This window comes from Magnolia sinica, chromosome 6 (assembly GCF_029962835.1).
Source record: "Magnolia sinica isolate HGM2019 chromosome 6, MsV1, whole genome shotgun sequence".
Classification (NCBI taxonomy): domain Eukaryota; kingdom Viridiplantae; phylum Streptophyta; class Magnoliopsida; order Magnoliales; family Magnoliaceae; genus Magnolia; species Magnolia sinica.
Window position 1 is genome coordinate 104,458,156 of NC_080578.1, and position 18,326 is coordinate 104,476,481.

Genomic DNA, 18,326 nt, shown 5'->3' on the forward strand with positions numbered 1-18,326 from the left:
TTGCTGGTTTGCAATAGATGGTTAAGAGGGAAATAAAAGAACGCTCTAGATTTGATTGAAAAGGACCAGCTAATTGGGTGGGCACATGCTCACAATTCGGGGTATTGGGTAAAAAACCCTAATGTCCCTAAACTTTGGTACATATTTCCTCTAGTGAAGTAGGGGAGGAGATTGCCTTAAATGGCTGGCCTTATCTTGTGGAATCAGGCTATATGCCTAGAAACCAATGATGGAGGTCGTTAGATCCCCCTGAAGGTGGAGGGGTAAGGTCCAATGGGGGTAAGTCCTATGATTATCCTCTTGGTAACCATTTGAATAGTAAGCCCAACAAATTGTTCGCATTTTTTGAAATATCAAATGTATCAACAGTAGAGTTGTACATGAGTCGAATCGAGTCAAGCTTGGCACAACTCGACTCGGCTTGGCCATTAGCCAACCCCGGCTTAAACTCAGCTTGGCTCGGTCCTTGAGCCTAATTGGGCAGCTCGACTTGGTTAGCAACTCGAGCCAGTTCGAGCGTGTGCGGCATTTTCTCAAACACATGGAGTGCACCTTCAATTTCTCATAGTATGCAAAATAGTAGCAACATTTTACAAGAATTTCATCAAACACTTAGTAGGCAGCATCAAAATCAAGATAAATGGTATTTTTATAATGTAATGTTTATTTATTTATTTATAAATAGTGATTTGTTTCATATCCTTACCTTCCTCGCTGCTAGCCGATCCTGCGAAGAATGTATGCACCCAAAACAACACTTCGTTGAGTCATTTCGTCAAATACTTTGTGAGCAACATCAATATCAAAATAACTGAGTCACTGAAGCTGGTTCTATCTGAGTCAATTCAATCTCAGACAAGCTCGAAATCGGCTCAAAATTTTTTCGAGCTCCAAAAATCAGCTCGACTTGGCTCGAACTCAGTTTCAAACCGAGTTGAATTGAGCTTTTTCAAGTCAAGTCGAGCGAGTTAACCGAGCTAACTCAGTTCGTGTACAACTCTAATTAACAGATCTAAAAAGTATAGTACTGCTTGGACTCGTTAAAAAAATTGTAATCAGCCGATTCACTTCATCGATCCACCCATTTGACATAATCATGCATCCGGTCTTCCCACATTCCTCGTTATAAAATCAATAGATTTCTCTATCAACTCAATCTCCATCTTCAAAAAATTATTCCTTCGTGATATGACAAAAGCTTCAATTCCAACCCAAATGCAGCAACTGCTTCCATCATAGGTGTGGAGAATGGGCTCTTTACAAGGTTAAATGGTAGAGCATTTACATATTGGAAACGAGAAATAGATAGGCACACTATCTCTATCTCCCTTTTTCTAGGTTTTGTCTAGAGTGGCTTGTTGTTTTTCTTTTGTCTCACTCTTTCTTCCCATAAAATCATTCATGGTCCCTTTTCTTTTTACCTTCACCCATTTCATCAACATCATCAATAATAGGAACCCTTCCAACATCATACGTCATTTCTTCTTGTTGCTTCTTCTCACTAACAATACCATCCCAATAAATTCTTGAATTTTTCCACTATATCATCACTGACTTGGGGACATGCCGCTACATTTTTTGTTCGGGCTGTGTGATGTTTCATTCGAAACACACCTCCCCAATATTCTTTCCCACAAAAAATACATCTTAGGTGGAGATTATGGACCTTATCCATCTTTGAACAATATTCCCAACTAAGATCATTGTCCTTGGTCTTTGATTTCTTTCCCATCTCCAATGCTTAAAAAGAACCAACCAACACACAAGTGACAAGCCTCTATATTAAGGGAAAAAAAAAAACATTTAGGCCCCACACAAACATAGAAGATTATAAATTGATTAAAAATGAGAAAATAGTGAAATTTTGAAATAAATGAGAAAACACTTGAAAAAAAAAAAAACTATTTAGGCCCAGATAAACTTCAAATCTCACCATTATCTCTCTCAAAAAAGAAAAGAAGTGATATTATAATGTATGTGGGGCATAAATAGCTTTTAAACACAGAAGCCCTAAACAAAAATTGCAAATAACTGAAAAAATGAAATTGAATTTTCCACCGGACGCTGCCTGTTTTTTAGAAAAAATATCGAATTGTAAGATTCATGATAAAGTCGTATGATTCAGTATCGAATCGTACATTAAACCATTTTTTAAATCGTACATACGAATCGTATGATTCGATGCTGGACATAAAGTTTATCGTACAGGGGCATTTTTGTCTTATTTTCTTTTGATTACTTCAATAAAAGAGAAAAGGGGTGGGGGGCGTGCAACCCTAACTTATTCCTTTCTTCCTTCATCTTTTTTTCTTCTTTTTTTTCTCCTCTCGTGTTTTCTCTTTCTTTCTTCTCCTTTTCAATCTCTATGCCAATTTATAGTGCCATACCTTTTTTGGTTGTTTTCGGTGAAAGGCAACAAAGATTTCATGAAAAGAATGGCCCAATCATCTGATATTACAAACAAAGATGATGAAGAATTATATTTGAAACAAAGCTAAGCCACCCTCTAGTTCTATTTCATGGTGGGGCCCACCTGATGGTTGATTATCCTCATTTTTTGGGCATCCCATCTTCATGGTGGGGCTTACCAAGTAATCCACAGGTTGGATAGCATACACATATCATGGCGGGCCCTCAAACAACTCAACTATATGCATGCACACTAGCAGGGGTCACGCGTGTGCATACACAGACGTAGACATGGACATAGACACAGATTCACATACACACATTATACACACTAGGGTTATGGCGTGTGCAACACAAAGAAAGAGACTAAGGGAACGGGTGCATCTAGACACATGCGTGCTACACTGAGAGAGAGAGAGAGAGAGAGAGAGAGAGAGAGAGAGAGATTTTGATGATGGGCAACTCATGTGCACCTTTTGTTGTGCTAGGACCTAGTTATTCCAAAATGGTCAAATAAAGGCCACGATGGCCATTGCATATGTTAACGGTGGTAACCATTACGCATTACGGGGTCATAACGGCTGTAATGGCCATTACAGAAAAATTGACCCATAACGGTCCTGTAACAGTCATAATGAGCCTATTGTAATGGTTTGTTATGGGACCAGTCCTGTCAAAATCGTTATTACATCGCAAATTGTAATAGGGGTTGAATTGTATCAAATCGAAAATCATAAGATTTTTTTTAATGTTTCTCTTAAAAAATTGAAAAAATTATTAAAAATATAAATAAATAAGGAAAAAAAAAAAAAAACTCATCAATCATCCTTTTGCTATCAATATGCACCGAGTAATAATACCATGTCATGATAATGTTAAAGGATGCTTATCTTTCCTTTATTATTATTATTTTTGTCTTTTAAGAAATTTTCCTCAAAAAACATTCAAGGATCCTTTAATAATTTATGTTCTTGTTACCTTTTATGAATGTAGAATCACGTTGGAAAAACGGCATTTCATTATGTAGACTAACGATATTTTGATTTGTAACCATTATTCCACAATACAGACAAGTCATCATGTTCGTAAACATCCATGAAAACATTCTAGATAAGTCATACATCAATTTGGTGTTTCGACCAGTTAAGAAGTAAGAAATCATAAAAAAAGCTCCACGATTTAATATTGTAGAGAATATATATTATTTAATCTCTTATAAAGAACACAATAAAATAATTTAGCTTTTCTAAAGGATTCTTAAAGCCCCCCACCAATTTAAAAATATAAAATGAAAGCCAAGAGAATCTTAAATAGAAGAGCACAAGCATAATTTGAATAGAAATCGGGATTTGAATCATAAATCATATGATTCAAATTATAGAATTGTAGGATTTAATATAAAATGGGATTCAAATCATTTTACTTAAGATTCTACTCAAATTGTAAATCATAGGATTTTGACAACAATGGTTACGGTCACGGTTACCATTATGGAATACCTTGGCTGGGACCCACTCGAGCTTTAGATCCGCCTCATTTTTTGGCCTCCATCCTAAGAGAACTACATGAGCCAGTGCAATAAATATACGATGTGGATGTTGCAGATTTATCACAGTGGGACCCACAAAGTCGGCTTCCTAACGCTACGCCTTCTGTGTGGCTACATGCAAAGAAGAGAAGTGGTGCAAGCTACTCTCAGGAAGGAGTTGAAAGGACAAAAATTCCCTCAGGTTGAAGGGCCACGCAAAGTTAAAACCGAAGCCTTATCCTGTAACACCCCAGGTTTTCAGGGGCCGTGTAAGAACTCGGCTCCCGAATTCCTAGGTGTTATGGGTGCCCTAATGGGCTTCATATTTTAATTGCATTTGGATGATCTCATAAATAATGGAGGATTTAGCAAGACATGAAGCATAAGTACGTTATAAAGCAGTATCAATTGCTACTAAATATAAAAATATCCAAACCACGAATCCAAAATCATTTAAATAGGGAACTAGTCCCACCCATACATGACCCAAAGCGACTAGGGCCCTGGTCCATACCCCGCGGTAGCTCGAATTCAAACTAAAAGGATCCGCCGAAAGTCTGGAAGCAGGGAAGTTCCTCTTCTCTATCCTTGCTCACTTCGCTCGGCTAGTCAAGCTCCACCTCACTTGCATCTAGTAAAGGATCTAGTTGATGTTTTAAAACACCATCCCAGAGTGGGAGTGAGTAGCTAACTCAGTGGTTATATTAGCCTTAAGTTACAACTAGCAGCAATTATATGATGAATTTAATGAAAGGCATACATTCACAGATCCCTAAATAGTCTTGTTAATGCATATGCATGTATTATGATATGATGCATGACCTCGCAACAACACTCTCTCGAGCGATTTCGTCTAATGATCGCGCATGACCAACACTCCTTCATTGCGACCTCAACTGCCGAGTCGCCAAATTCTAGCTAATGCGATGCGTGAATAATGTTAGCCGAGTATTTAGTTAATTCCGTTCATCCAGCAGATTTGGGAAACTGGTACACCCTACATATCATTGCCCTCAGCTGGTTGCGAGGCCAAGGCCCCTCAACGTGCGAGGCCAGGACCCCACGATCCTTGATCCCATTGGGTTCCCCATCCCTGATTAAAGCACATGGGGAGTACAGAGAGGAGGGATTGCTCGCGGTCACTACAGGGAGGCTTGTCACCCCAGCGTAGGCCGACAACTTGGACACAGTGTCCCATTCCACCATCTCCGGCTCTCAAGTCAGTGGATCAGTTTCAGATGGTTATCAATGGGCTTCAGTGGTTGAAGGGTGTTCCAGGTTCCATACAGGCGTGAGCAGACATGGTTAACAAACATGGTTGGTTAGTAAGTGGACTAGACTGTGCGAGTTTAGGCGAGTATGTAATAGACAGCATCAAGTACAAGCGACCCATGTAGTCCAACTACTGTCGCCCGTTCGCATCCGCCCAAATCCGTTGGTCTAGCCTCAGGATAGTCCTACCAACGGAACCACCTTCTCTCACCTAAGTTTCCTGAGCAACCTAGGGATTTGATGGTATTCAATAGCACTTCAACAAATTAGGGTTTATCATCTAGCACAAGTGATGTCAAGTAATCATACATTAAACGTATAAATTCAAGTTTCTCTATAAATGCAAATACTAACATTATTACGAAATAAATGTGCAAGTGCGTTGTGTGAGTTAGTAAGGAAACTAAGAATTTCATGTATCTCATAGTATAAAATACACAAGGGTTAATGCATCATACATGTTATAAGGAAACATTGTACAAAAATCAAGCAAAGAATGAACAAACAATCATCAAATTCATACCCAATCATATTGAGAAACAACAAACATTCCATAATCATTCTATGTTGATTGAGAGGATCTAAAATGTAAGGTCTTGCCTAAATTTTCTCTAGATTATCCAAATACATTACCCAATCAAACATAATCATTAGATTCATACTAAAATTGGTGCTAGGCCAACTAAGAATAATAGTCCGCGCCTTTAAGAAGGAATCTCCGATTTTGAGCTCCTAGGGTTAGGTTTTTAGAGAAAATTGTTGAAAGACCTAAACAAACATATAAGCTTATGAGATTTGGGATAAACAACTATTAAAATCCTAAATTATATTTGAGATTCAATACTTATCTCCAACCATTGTCGGGAAAGCTCCAACGACGACTCCGGCTACGGCGAGGCGGCTAAAGAGGGGATGAGAGGGCGGAGGTGCACCAACACCCACACCCCAAGGTCTCTCTCTTCTCCTTTCTCCTCTCTTTCTTCTCTCTTTCTCTTTTTTTTTTTCTCTTGCTCTAGGGCATGAAATTCGTATGGGAGGAGGGGGTGCCCAAATAAGGCCTTTATATAGTGCCAGATTTTGTGTAAATGGCCCTAAGGGTTGAGTTTTTACTATACTAGCTGTAGGGGAATGTTTTTCTACCATTTAGGGGCCACTACGGGGCGTAGGAGTCGATACCCATCGTTGGATAGTTGGCCCTAGTGATGATCTACGCACAGACACAATCGGCCCGCCATTTGGATGCGCCGATTGACAGATACGATTAGAAGTTTGTTCAACGGTCACCGATAGTCGATCGGGGCCGCGGCTATACGGATGTGTGGAGAACTATCTTTAGTCAGTATCCCGAATTTGGTCATGAGCCGACGATCCGAAAGTTACAACTTTGCGAAAGAGTAATGGACTTATTTCATTCAAGTTTTAGATTTTCATTTAAGGTATTCGCACAACTCAAGCACTCGCCTTGCAAGTCCAAGTTGAATGATTCGAGACGAGATCTTGGCTCAATGTCCCGTGATGGACGTCAAGCCCACTAAGACGAATATATTTCTATAGCCACGGGTTTAGTAGCCCATTAACGAGTGGTCTACAGCCTGTTTGGATAATCGGGGCATTTCTGGAATGAATTGGGTAGTGAGATTTCTTGTACGCAATGATTAGGGTTTGGATTAATTATGTTCATAGTGTGGCCTTAGGGCTGTACACAAACCGGGCTAGCCCAATTAGCTCGCTCGACTCAGAACTGAGTTCGGGTCGGGACGGGCCATTTTCTTCGGCCCGAAACTGAGTTCGAGCCGAGTTCGGATAGGTTCCAGTTCGGCCCGACTCGGCCTGACCCGGCCTATATATATAAATATATATATATATGTATATTTTTTCTAAATTCTTACCCAATTACCCTAACCATTCATAGCAATCCAGGCCGTCCAAATCGTGGGTCCCTTTGTAGATGGAGCAAAGTCCCAAAAATCTATGACAAAAGCCGTTCCCAAAAATCAAGGCCATTCAAGTTACCTACCAAAGTTCTTCCCATAGAGTAGATGGACCAGAGTCAAAAAATCAAAGCCGTCCAAATCGTGGGTCTGAAACTGGCCCGAACTCGCCCGATTGCTGACCGGGTTGGGTTTGGGCTGGACATGTTGGCCTGGTGACCGGGCCGGGTTCGGGCTGCTTTGGCTAGTGAGCAGGCCGGGCCAGGTTGAGCCAAGTTCGACTCGGTTCGGCCCGATGTACACCCCTATGTGGCCTATTTATAACTAGTGAAAGTGGAGATTTGGTCATGATTACTCTAAACCGTCGGTTTTAGGTTAAAAGAGTAACGGGGTTAATTTGGTCTATTAGTCAAAATTCGGGCCTTATCTGACTCGGCTTTGGTTAGATCTTTAATTTAGTTATGATTGTTTTGATTAGTTAGCGATGGGTTGATTAGATTTGGGCCCTACATGAGTAAATCATGGGGCTAAACTTGATGTTCAAGTGATCGGGCTGATTCGTTGGCTTCCTACGGTTGATTAATTGGACTTGTGTGGTTTTTTACTGGTATCACCCATGTATAAACTAACATTGAGTGCCAATAGTCAGTAAGTGATAATATAAGTTAATTACATTAAAAAAATAAAATTTAAGGATTTTTAGAAATCCAAAACAGTGAAAATCTAGGATGTTACATATCCCGTCCCCACAACTTATCGTAAGGGCACAAACGTCCAAAAGCTGCTATTATATATAGCACGCACGCGCGCGCACACACACACACACAAAGTACACGTAGATGCATATACATGCGTACATACATTACGCATGCACGCACACATACATGCATAGACACTTAGATACATGACATACATTACATAGATACATATTCTTAATGGGATGATTAGGTTTATTTGATTGGCATACATATCTGAATTGAGCAACTCAAAGCAATATTGTCTGTAGTGCTATGTGAACCATGATCATTTGTCTGCCTCTCTTTATCTATATAATTATATACGATGATCAATTTGCTAGCCCAATTAGTTGGGTCAAGGCTTTGATGATATGATGATATGATTGATGAAATAGATTAATAGTATTTCACATGAGACCGTTCAAAAAGAAAAAACGAAAAAGAAAAATATTTCACGCAAGAGCTGTTTGGACAGGTCCTAGGATGGTGAAACTTTTTGCAAACAAGGAGCATATGGGTTTTAGGTATGTTTTATTGAGTTTGAGGGATGTGGTTATTTTGTATTAGTTCTACATTTAATGGAGATTTATCATTCATGTCTTGCTCTGATGCATTGTTCAAAATTTCTTATTCATTGTGATGATTTCTACAGTAACGTCAATGATTTCCCACCAAGTGATTCAGCTGTTTTATCCCTGGATAATCTCAAGGTAACATTTCTGCATCCATGCATACACTGCTGCAAAATCGGGAACCTGATCATGGATAAGGGTTATATAACTTGTTAACTTTTGACAATGTATTATTTGAAAGATCCTCCTGCAGCAATTCATTCTGTCTTGTTTACAGGGAAAGCCAGTTGTTCTGAAGTATGTCAAGTTTCAGAATGTTCGTAGGTATGTGCAATTTTATTTATTTTTTTCTGTTTTCCATACTTTTATGACTTCATCTCTCTGATTGTTTCTATTGTAGGAAAATAGATTATCTAATTGAATGATTTTTCTCTCAGCCTGACCATTTTCATTGAAGACAATCAATGTGGTGCTGACATCACTAAAATTCAAAAGATTATTCTCTATGGGACAACGTAAGTACAATACTTTCATAATTTGGATGTGGCTTTCTTTACACTGCTGTTTTTGTATTTCTGTTGTTCCCTCATTTTATTTCTATACTGGACAGAAGGTCATCTCTCATTTATACTGCATGCTGTTTTCTGCAGTTTCCTATATCGTCATTGTCCCTGATTTACTTTAATAAAATTTGTTGCTTGAAAATAAAAAAACAGGTCAGCCAACTCAGCTGTTTGGCACAGACCAGTACACTAACTGACAGTCAATTTCAGATAAAAGGTTTGTCTAAGGGTGAATCAGTCAACCAAGAAATTGGGCTGTATTGTGTCTGATATGGGGCCATAAAGGCCCTCTTGTCTCCTACTCGTTAGATGAGCTGGTAGTGATAATGTAGTGTGTGTGAGTGATCCAGGGTTCAATCCCTGGTGGTGTTACCTTTCAAAAAAATAAAAAAAAGGTTTTCACTCTTTTTTCCATTAGACCCTAGAGAAAAGCTTAAAAACTCATTTTAGACTAAGATCATGCCACGGTCATAAAGGTATCTTTGGAGGATCAAGAGTAATAAGGCAATGGGATCTGCTTTGGTTCTTTTTGTTGTTGTTGTTGCTGCTGTTGTAATTGTGGAAGCTCTTAGTAATATACTTGATACGGCAAGGTTTAATGAAGGGCTTTCTTCCTTTCTAGCTTTGGGGTTATGCGTATGCGATGGCATAACTGCATAACTATGGCTTATGTGGTTGCAAACTTCTCTATGCGACCACATAAGCCTTGACGTGACAATGACTGCATATGCCACGGTGGCATATGCATGGCATAATTGCTTATGTGATTGGAAATGACGACATTGATGATCATGGTTGGCTTCCCTATTCAATGGTCACAAGGAGTATTCGGAAGATGTTTTTGTTTTGGATTTTATTGCCTACATGGAGGGAGAGATGCTAGAACTTTTGAGAATACCTTCCCTAAGGTTGCAACAATTAGAAGATGGATCTTTTGAATGATTGTCAATTGGATACTTTCAAGACTGGATTTTCGAGGTTATTCCAAGACAGAGTTATTGAGTAATTGGCAGGTCTTGTAGTGGAATGTTTCTAACAACTTTATCTGGGCCTTTTAAATTTTAATTTTTTTTTTTTTAAAACGAATTTTCTTTTGATGTGTCTATTTTAGGCTGGCCTAATCCACGAGTAATGAGAGGGTAATGCTTTTATCTTATATTAGTATGATAATCAATTTTTAAAAAGGAAGGCTGGTTTAGTCAAGGGCTTTAGAGTGGACCTATTTGATTTCCAGGTGTTTCACTTGCAGTTGGTTGATGATACCTCATCTTCTGTGATGCTTGTGGGAGAGATGTGGAATATTTGTTGCATCCTTAGGTACTTTGAAGTGGTTTTGGGCAAGAAAGTCATTTTGTTAAAGAGTAAGATGCTAGAGGTGAGGCTGGATGAAGTGGGAGCACTTGCAAATTGTATCAACTAATGGGTTGTGAGGGAGCCTTCTATCAAATTCTTTGGTGGTGAAGATGAGTTGTGAGTTGGCATCTATTGGCAATTAGGGCGGGAGCTTGCCCTTCCATCAACTTACCACTATTTGTGGGTTCTCCGTAAGAGGTGGGATCCTATTATTTAAAAGAATGGAGAGAGAAGGTTAGCCACTTGTAAAGGAGACACCTATCCATGGGAGGTAAGGTTACTTTTATAAAGCTTCCATGACTAGAATGCCAGTGTACTTTCACGCTTTTTAAATTCCTATGGCAAAGAGTGAAAAAACACAAATCCTACTTAAGGCATGTTTGGATTAGTTGAATCCTTGGTGTGGGTTGGTCATCTTAATCATTATGGGATGATTATTTCATAAGGCACTACACAAACATGGATTATATTTTTAGGGTTGTTTGAATAGCAATTGGGAATCTCATATTCCTCGTACAACTTTCGCCTTGTATCTTGTGCTTGAGAATCCAAACTATGGAAAAGGCTAGTGTTCGAAGTATCAGTATCGCCACAAGTTTTGTTGGCCGGGGATATGGAAACAACATCGATATCATCGATAATATCACCGATTACTGGAAATGCAAGGAAACGTTGGGGAAAAATAAGGAAAATGATAGAATTTTTTAGTGGAACTTCAGGAGTTGCTAAAATACACATATTTGCATATTTAGGAATCAAAAAATTGTAAAAAGAATGCATAGTTGCATGCATAATAAGTTTCCCTTTAATGGGGGCTTAAAAGCATTTTCTGTCATAAGCAATCAGTCTAACCATCCCATCCTATCTATCTATCCAACTATCCATCCAAATATCCATCGATATTTCAGAATACTGACAACACAAGATATTGCTCCGAGAAATCGTTAGAACTAGCAAGGAAACGAAGATTGTGGCCTCGATATCATTGAGAAATCGTCAGCAACTAGTAAGGAAATGAAGATTGTGGTCTCGATATTGCCCATGTTGTGATAATGATAATGTTATGATATTATTGATATTATTGTTGACAAATTGAACACATGATACAACCATGCTGCCATTAAAAAAAAAATGAAACAGAAGTTTTTTTTTTTTTATAAACAGATTTTGTTGATATTTGATACATTGGCAATATTATAGAAATTTTTTCGATACATTGGTGAGACGAGTGATACCTGGAATTTACACAATTGAAAATATTGGCGATACATTGGCAATAAAAGTGACACCTGGAATTTATACAGTTGGAAATATTGGCGATACATTGGCGATACTTAGTGATACATCACCGATGCATGAAATTTCTGATTCTACCAATGTTATCGGTATCGCCGAGCTAGAGATGCAGATAATATCGGGGATATTCAAACTTTTCAAAAGGCTAATGATTGCTTGGTGGAATCCACCGTTTTCTTTGCTATCCAAACAACACAAAAGCTCACATCAATGAATAACCTCTTCCTTTTTCTTTTCTTTTTTCATTTTTTTTTTCCCATGGGTTTCCTTTTATCAAACCATGCCCTTAATGGAGTGAAGGTGTGTAAACAAATTATCCATGGTGTTGCTGGTATTAAATCCCTGAAATTCATGAATAAAGCCTTGTGGTTAGATGATTTTGGAGGTTTCGAGAGGTAGGGATTTCATTATGGAGAAGATACTAGCAATATACAACATCCAAGATGATAGTTGAGGCACACCCCAAGTTGTCGAGGTACAGAACTTCAGGACCGTGGAAATCAATCATGACAATTGATAGGTCCCATTGGATGCCTGATCTTGTTCATAGATCCAATTTTGTGAGTATAGTTGGTCTAGTTAACTATCCACTATGCATTACGTTTCGGAGACTATAATCTAGCTCACCTTAGGAAGCCAGAGTTAGTGACTACTTTGGGAGGATGGGATCTTGACGCAGGGATGAATGTGATGAGGTCGATCACCATCTTCCTCAAGGATAATTACTTCGAATCCACGAAGCTTCTCTGGACTCCTCACAAAGACTTCTCAAATCCACGAGGAAAAAGTAAGAAAATAGAAATAGTATTCATGAAAATTTGTAAATTGATAGATTGATGATTAAAAACGAATTTACAACCCTTTAAATAGGGATAACAAGCATTGGAAGAAATTTCAGAGTTAAACTATAAATAAAACTCCCTAAAATTCGTAACTTACTATAAATAGTAAATTTATTTTTTATAGTTAGTGTCCTATGTGGCTTAACCACGTTATTTTCCTAATTTTTCTAAAAACTTTTCATGTTGGACACAACTCCTAAAGCCCAACGGATGAAGAGTTATAATCAAACTAAAACTTACTAAAAATAGTAAAAACGGAAATAAACATGGAATTTGACCGTCGATCTGATGGAATCTCGCAAATTCGGCATGGGCAACCAGGCTATGCCGGGTTGGTTGGCTAAAGTAGCTGGTTTTACACCCTCCTTTTTTTTTTTTTTTTTTTTTTGTACACACCCATGTCAGTACACACACTCCATGTTTGCCACCCCCACTAGGGATCGATACCAAGACCTCAAGGGTTGAAACGAGGTATCTCCACTTAGTCTACCAGTTGAGCTATGGATTTGGGTGTTGTCCTACCCCAAAATCATATATGGTACGTCGAGTAATTCATTCCGGTTTGCGAGATATGCCTGTTTTAAGGTTCTGACGGTCTTGATGACTTCTGTCGTCGACCGGGCCTTTTCTGATCCATCTTGGCCATGAAACTGTCCGCGACCCGCTCTACATCAGTCCCCTCCACTTCAAAAAAACTCGTCATGGAGTTCTCGTGTTGCTTCGGTTCATGATACTTGGTCCGGTGCGCCGTAACGATATCCAGATCAAAAGTTATGATCAATTTACGGTCCATCTTCTTTTGGTCTAACCATGCTAGGGATGTATCTGTGACATGTTCTACATCAGATCTTAGGTAAACCAGTTCACTTAAGGATGCCAAAAATTAGTGACTATGGGAGGATGTGCTCTTAGGTTGTTTGGTCCCCCTTATTCAAATGAAACTTCAGCGAGTTCGAAGAGTAGCTTGTAGTCTTATGGGCTTCTTGAAAGTGTGGTGATCGACCACCGTAGTTTAGACAGTAAATTGTGGAAGTGGGACTCTTGAGACTTACTGGTAAAATCACTTTACCATAAGTTGGATTGTGGGCGTGGGTGTGCCCCTAGAACATAGATTTGGAGAGTAATGGCCCTTCTAGGGTCATTGCACGTGGGCCCTAGTTAAGGGTGGCAATGGGCTGGTACCCCGTCTGACCCGATGAGCCCGCCCTGGCTTTGGGCCATGCTTGGACCTACTAACTTGGCCTGTTGCTGGGCTTTACCCACGCATACATGGACTTATCAATTTTTGGTTCAGGCTTGGACAGGAGCAATTTTAGCCCAACCCAGCGTGGCCCAGCCCAGCTTGATCTGACTTTATATGTACTTTTTGTTGCATCCTACAAATATGCCATTCTAATCCCAAGTTAGGCAACCCATCTATCTTGAATGTAGACCATTGGTTTCATTCCTCTAAATGTTTATTTCTTTGTGCATGTGTAGCCCACTCAATCAATAGATATATTAGGGATATTCAAGCTTGAAATAAGGATTTTATCAGTTTTCGGGCCTAGTTAGGTTGGGTCAGGTCCAGGCCTAGGCCGAACCATTTTCTGGGCTTTCTATGCTAGGCCTGGCTTTGGGGTCTTAAGTGGTGAGCCGGGTGTAGGCCTAGACCCTAAAGCACCAGTTGGTCACTGTCAAGTGCTATGGTTTGATCTCTTTTGGGTTAGTAATATGATTATTGGCGCTGCACAATGAGCACTGAAAGTATAAATCACCTTTTCATTTATTGTACATGAGCTTCAAGAGTGTGGAGATGGTGCCTTGATCAGTTGGTCTATCATGGATGATGCCCAGCTCTACAATTTTGCTCCTGAAAGTATGGGTTGATGGGCAGATGGCCCTAAAGCTTGCAAGGGAAAATTCTAATGGGATATATGCTTCCTAGCAGTTCTTTGGGCCCTTTGGGGAAAAAAAAGAGTAGATCCTTTAATAAGAAATGAATGGGCATCCGAGGTGATCGAATGAGTTGGAATGTTGCATCAGCTATTAGGTGTTTTGATCTTAAAAGGATTTTTTGGACTTGAGGAGATAATTTCTTCAGGGATTGGATGGGAGTCCTCATGTAATGGATTAGCGGTTCCTCACTGTGGGTTCTAGTTTCCCCACCTTGGGCTTCTTTCTAATAATTTTTTTTTTCTGATTGATAGAAAAATGCGATCAGGATTTTTCGATCAATGTGGCTTTATATATGTGTGTGTGTGTGTGTGTGTGTGTGGTTCATTGATGGAGCCTTGTGATGAGTGATCGGATAGATATCAACACGCACGTATACCACATGTGCGGCATATGCATATAGAGAATTGTCCTTAGCAATTCGCAGAACAAGCCAGATCTGAATCCCAGGGACCCCACATGCAAACATATACCATTCCAACATTGTCCCAGCTGTACCATTTTCAGATGGTCTCCGCACTTAGCAGCTGCCTCAAACTGGTTGAGCCTGATTATTATCATGTTAGATCATTCTAGGGACCATGTAAATGTGGAGTTAACTTTCCCTGGAAAATTGCCCATTGCTGGGCAAAAGGCTAATACTCATGCTGCTGCTTGGAAAGCAAGGGTCCTGAGTTTGCTCCTGAAATGAAAGTTTTTTTTTTTTTTTCGTGGGGGTGGGTGTGGTTGGATGATGAGTTGTTTAAGCTAAGGTGAAAATGGGTTGGGTCAAGGGGAGCCCAGCACCGGACCCATTTAATAACTGGGTCTTCATCTTGGACCTAGTCGGAGAGGTTGGGTCCATGTCAAAATAAGCTTTACCCATTTATTTAATGGGTGGGTTTGGGGTTTAGGTTGGGTCATGGTCAGGTATAAAAGGTACGGGCCGAATGTTTCCAAAAGGGTCAATATATATTCCTATTGGTCACAACAGAAATCTCTTTCCATTAAAAGCCTGTAGGAACAATATGCATCATGTGAACTTTTTCCTTAGGGCCATACAAGGTGGGTGGGACGTACCTTGATTCATCTATTCATCACAAGAGAGAGAAAGTAGAAGGGCAATTTTGTCATTTTCCATAGCATGTGGAAGGAGATTATCTAAAAGACCACTAATAGGATGCAAAACTAAACCTAACTAGGGCCATGCTAGCCTTTCTACTCAGTTGGGAGTGGGTGTTAAAGGACCATTCAGCCCTTTGCAGTTGAATGTGGTGCCTTGCGCCCTCCTCAGACTAAAAGATGTTTTTCTGTTAAAAATCATACAAACCATAGGTTTTGGAGTATTGCAGCTGGTAGCAACCTAAACCAAACGTGGAATGTGACCAGATGGATCGCTGGACTGACAATAAAATGGGTCGGAGTCAAAATTTGGCCATGTTGGAGCGGATCTGGGTCCAAAAGATCTAACCCAATTACTGAAAGGTTTAGATCCTTAGAGCTTCGTTACTATTTTAAATGGAAATGCCTAGTAATAAAATGGATCGAAGTCAAAATTTGGACCTGTTGGAGTGGGTTTGGGTTCAAAAGATCTAATCCAATTACTGAAAGGGGTTAGATCCTTAGAGCTTTATTATTATTTTTAAAATGGAAATGTCTAGCAATGAATGGGTCCGAGTCAAAATTTGGACTTGTTGAAGCGGGTCTGGGTCCAAAAGATCTAACCCAACCATGATTACCTTCTTTAAATGGAAATGCCAGATTGTCAAGATTCATGAGAAAGTTGTGGCGGAAGCTTGATACAAGCGCCCAACTTGATGCAGCCCTCTGTCTGGCTTGGGAGCAACAATGAAAGTGCTCATTCCCACTGGTGGAGTTTTTTAAATGTACCAACCTAGACCAAGACCCGACCCAGATCACCGATGTCTAATTGCCGAGTCTACCTTGGTGCATTCTTCTTCGTTTTATTCTTTTATAAAAGAGAGTTTTGAACATCCAACAACCAGCTGCAGTGTAACTTGCCTGGGCGGTACTGTCCTTAATTCCAAAGTGTTGTTAGCATAGCTCATCAATGCTATGTAGTCCGTGGGCCAAACATGAAATGAAATCACCTTTCTTGAAAATGAGCCTGATCAACTCTTTCATGGGTTGGCTTTGGGTGTAAAGAGGACCCAAACCGACCCATTAGATAAATGGGCAGGTTAGGATCCACCTGTAGCCAAACCCAACCCATTAAAATGGGAAGAGGCTTTTTTTTTTTGTTGGTTTTGTTATTTATTTATTTATTGGAGAGAATGGGTTGCCCGTTATTATGTTATCATGTTTTGCTGAGAATTTAACTGTCATTTCTTTTTCAGTTTTTATTTTAAAGACTGTTTCTGTGACCTTCTTGAACAGTATTTTAAACTTGAGATGGATGGACTTTTTATCTGGTAATGATCTACCTTGACCTTTCATCCTTTGTGATTTTTTTCAGGGTGGAAACGACGGATATGAAGGGGTTGAAGAAGGTCGAGGATCATTAACTGGCCGCCACCCAAATACTTATAAGGAAAAAAAAAAAAGAAAATGGAAAATTATTGTGTACACGCACATCACCGAGAGCCCATGCACACAGTTCCCAAACCTTCAAAAAGGCAGTTGGCGGGAATCCCAACGTGCGCTCCGAAATGACATTTTCGGAATCCCATTTGAGAGGTAATGCTTGCAGGATATTCAATGTTGTGCAAGACCCAGGAAAGAACGAAAAAAACAGAAAAAGAAAAAGACTGAAAAAGGCTATTGAATTCTGTGTGGGGTGGTAACTTCACCAAGCTTTATCTACTGGTCATTTGCTCCCTGGAAATATGTATTATGTTGAGGAAGCCTTTGATACTCTGCCAGAGTGATTTTGATACGCAGGCCTTGAAGTAGTGGTATACAGGTTGTTCAGATTGAATAAACTACAACGATATAATGGGGGACACGACCCAGCGGTTGGGTTGTCTGATCTTGGACGTACGATATTATCCGCGACGTGCACGTTGTCTGGGTGCTTGCGTACCAATCGTCATAAGCGCCAGACTATCAAAGAACCCTCCAGATCAGGTCATCCCTAGACTGTCAATCGAAAATCCATCACCCCTTCGTACGGCGCGGAATTTCGGCGGCGTACGGTAGAAATGGAAGTAAGATCCGGGATTTTGCCGTCATATATTTTCTTTCGTCATTTTGTTAATCGATCTGAGAAAAAAGCTTTGATACTCTGCCAGAGCGTGATGGATGATACGCGGGCGCTTACAAATTACTTAGAAATTCACACGTGGCATGCAAGTAGCCATATCAAACCTGTCCAAACCATGGATCTGGACCTAAAAATTAGCTGATTTGATTATATGAGTATTGGATTAGAGGACATGTATTGGACGGTTAGACATGAATTCACTCTTCCTATCGACACAAACAAGCGTCGAGGGATGAGAAGTTAGAATAATTAAATCAACCGGAGGCGAGGACAGTAAAGGTTGGGAAATCTAAGTAGGTTTGGGAGTGCCTGCGTATGAAGTGTGACAGGTGGGCAGAGTATCATAAAGCTCCTAATTGATTTGAAAGGATGAGCGGGCCAATTCTCGAATTAGATTTTGGCTGGGTTTCCTTTACTTCAATAATTGCGGAGCTTTTAATTATCTCTTTTTCCTCGGTTTCTGAAATTCTGGCCCTTTTCTCGTTCTTTGCGACCGGCGCCTTGTTGGCCGCCTTCCTTCCCATTCTCTTTTCTCCTTTTCCTCTTTTTTTTTTTTTGCCTTTTTCTTTTTTTCTTCTCTTTTTTTTTTTCTTCCTTGATTGACGGATGGACCGTCACGTGAATTTTCTTCCTTTATTTTATGTGTGTATATATATATATATATAGAGAGAGAGAGAGAGAGAGAG

The 18,326-nt window shown here is 39.7% G+C and overlaps 1 protein-coding gene across 1 annotated transcript in view; it reads left to right on the forward strand.

Moving 5' to 3' along the window:
* The window catches only part of LOC131249400 (PITH domain-containing protein At3g04780), a 28,635-nt gene extending 11,475 nt beyond the window's left edge, over positions 1-17,160 (forward strand). The window contains exons 4-8 of the mRNA XM_058250155.1: positions 8,353-8,401; positions 8,530-8,587; positions 8,727-8,773; positions 8,887-8,964; positions 16,894-17,160. Coding sequence (XP_058106138.1) covers positions 8,353-8,401; positions 8,530-8,587; positions 8,727-8,773; positions 8,887-8,964; positions 16,894-16,942 — 281 coding nt within the window. The 3' untranslated portion in view covers positions 16,943-17,160. The remainder of the gene's footprint in view (positions 1-8,352; positions 8,402-8,529; positions 8,588-8,726; positions 8,774-8,886; positions 8,965-16,893) is intronic.
* The last annotated feature ends 1,166 nt before the right edge of the window (positions 17,161-18,326 follow it).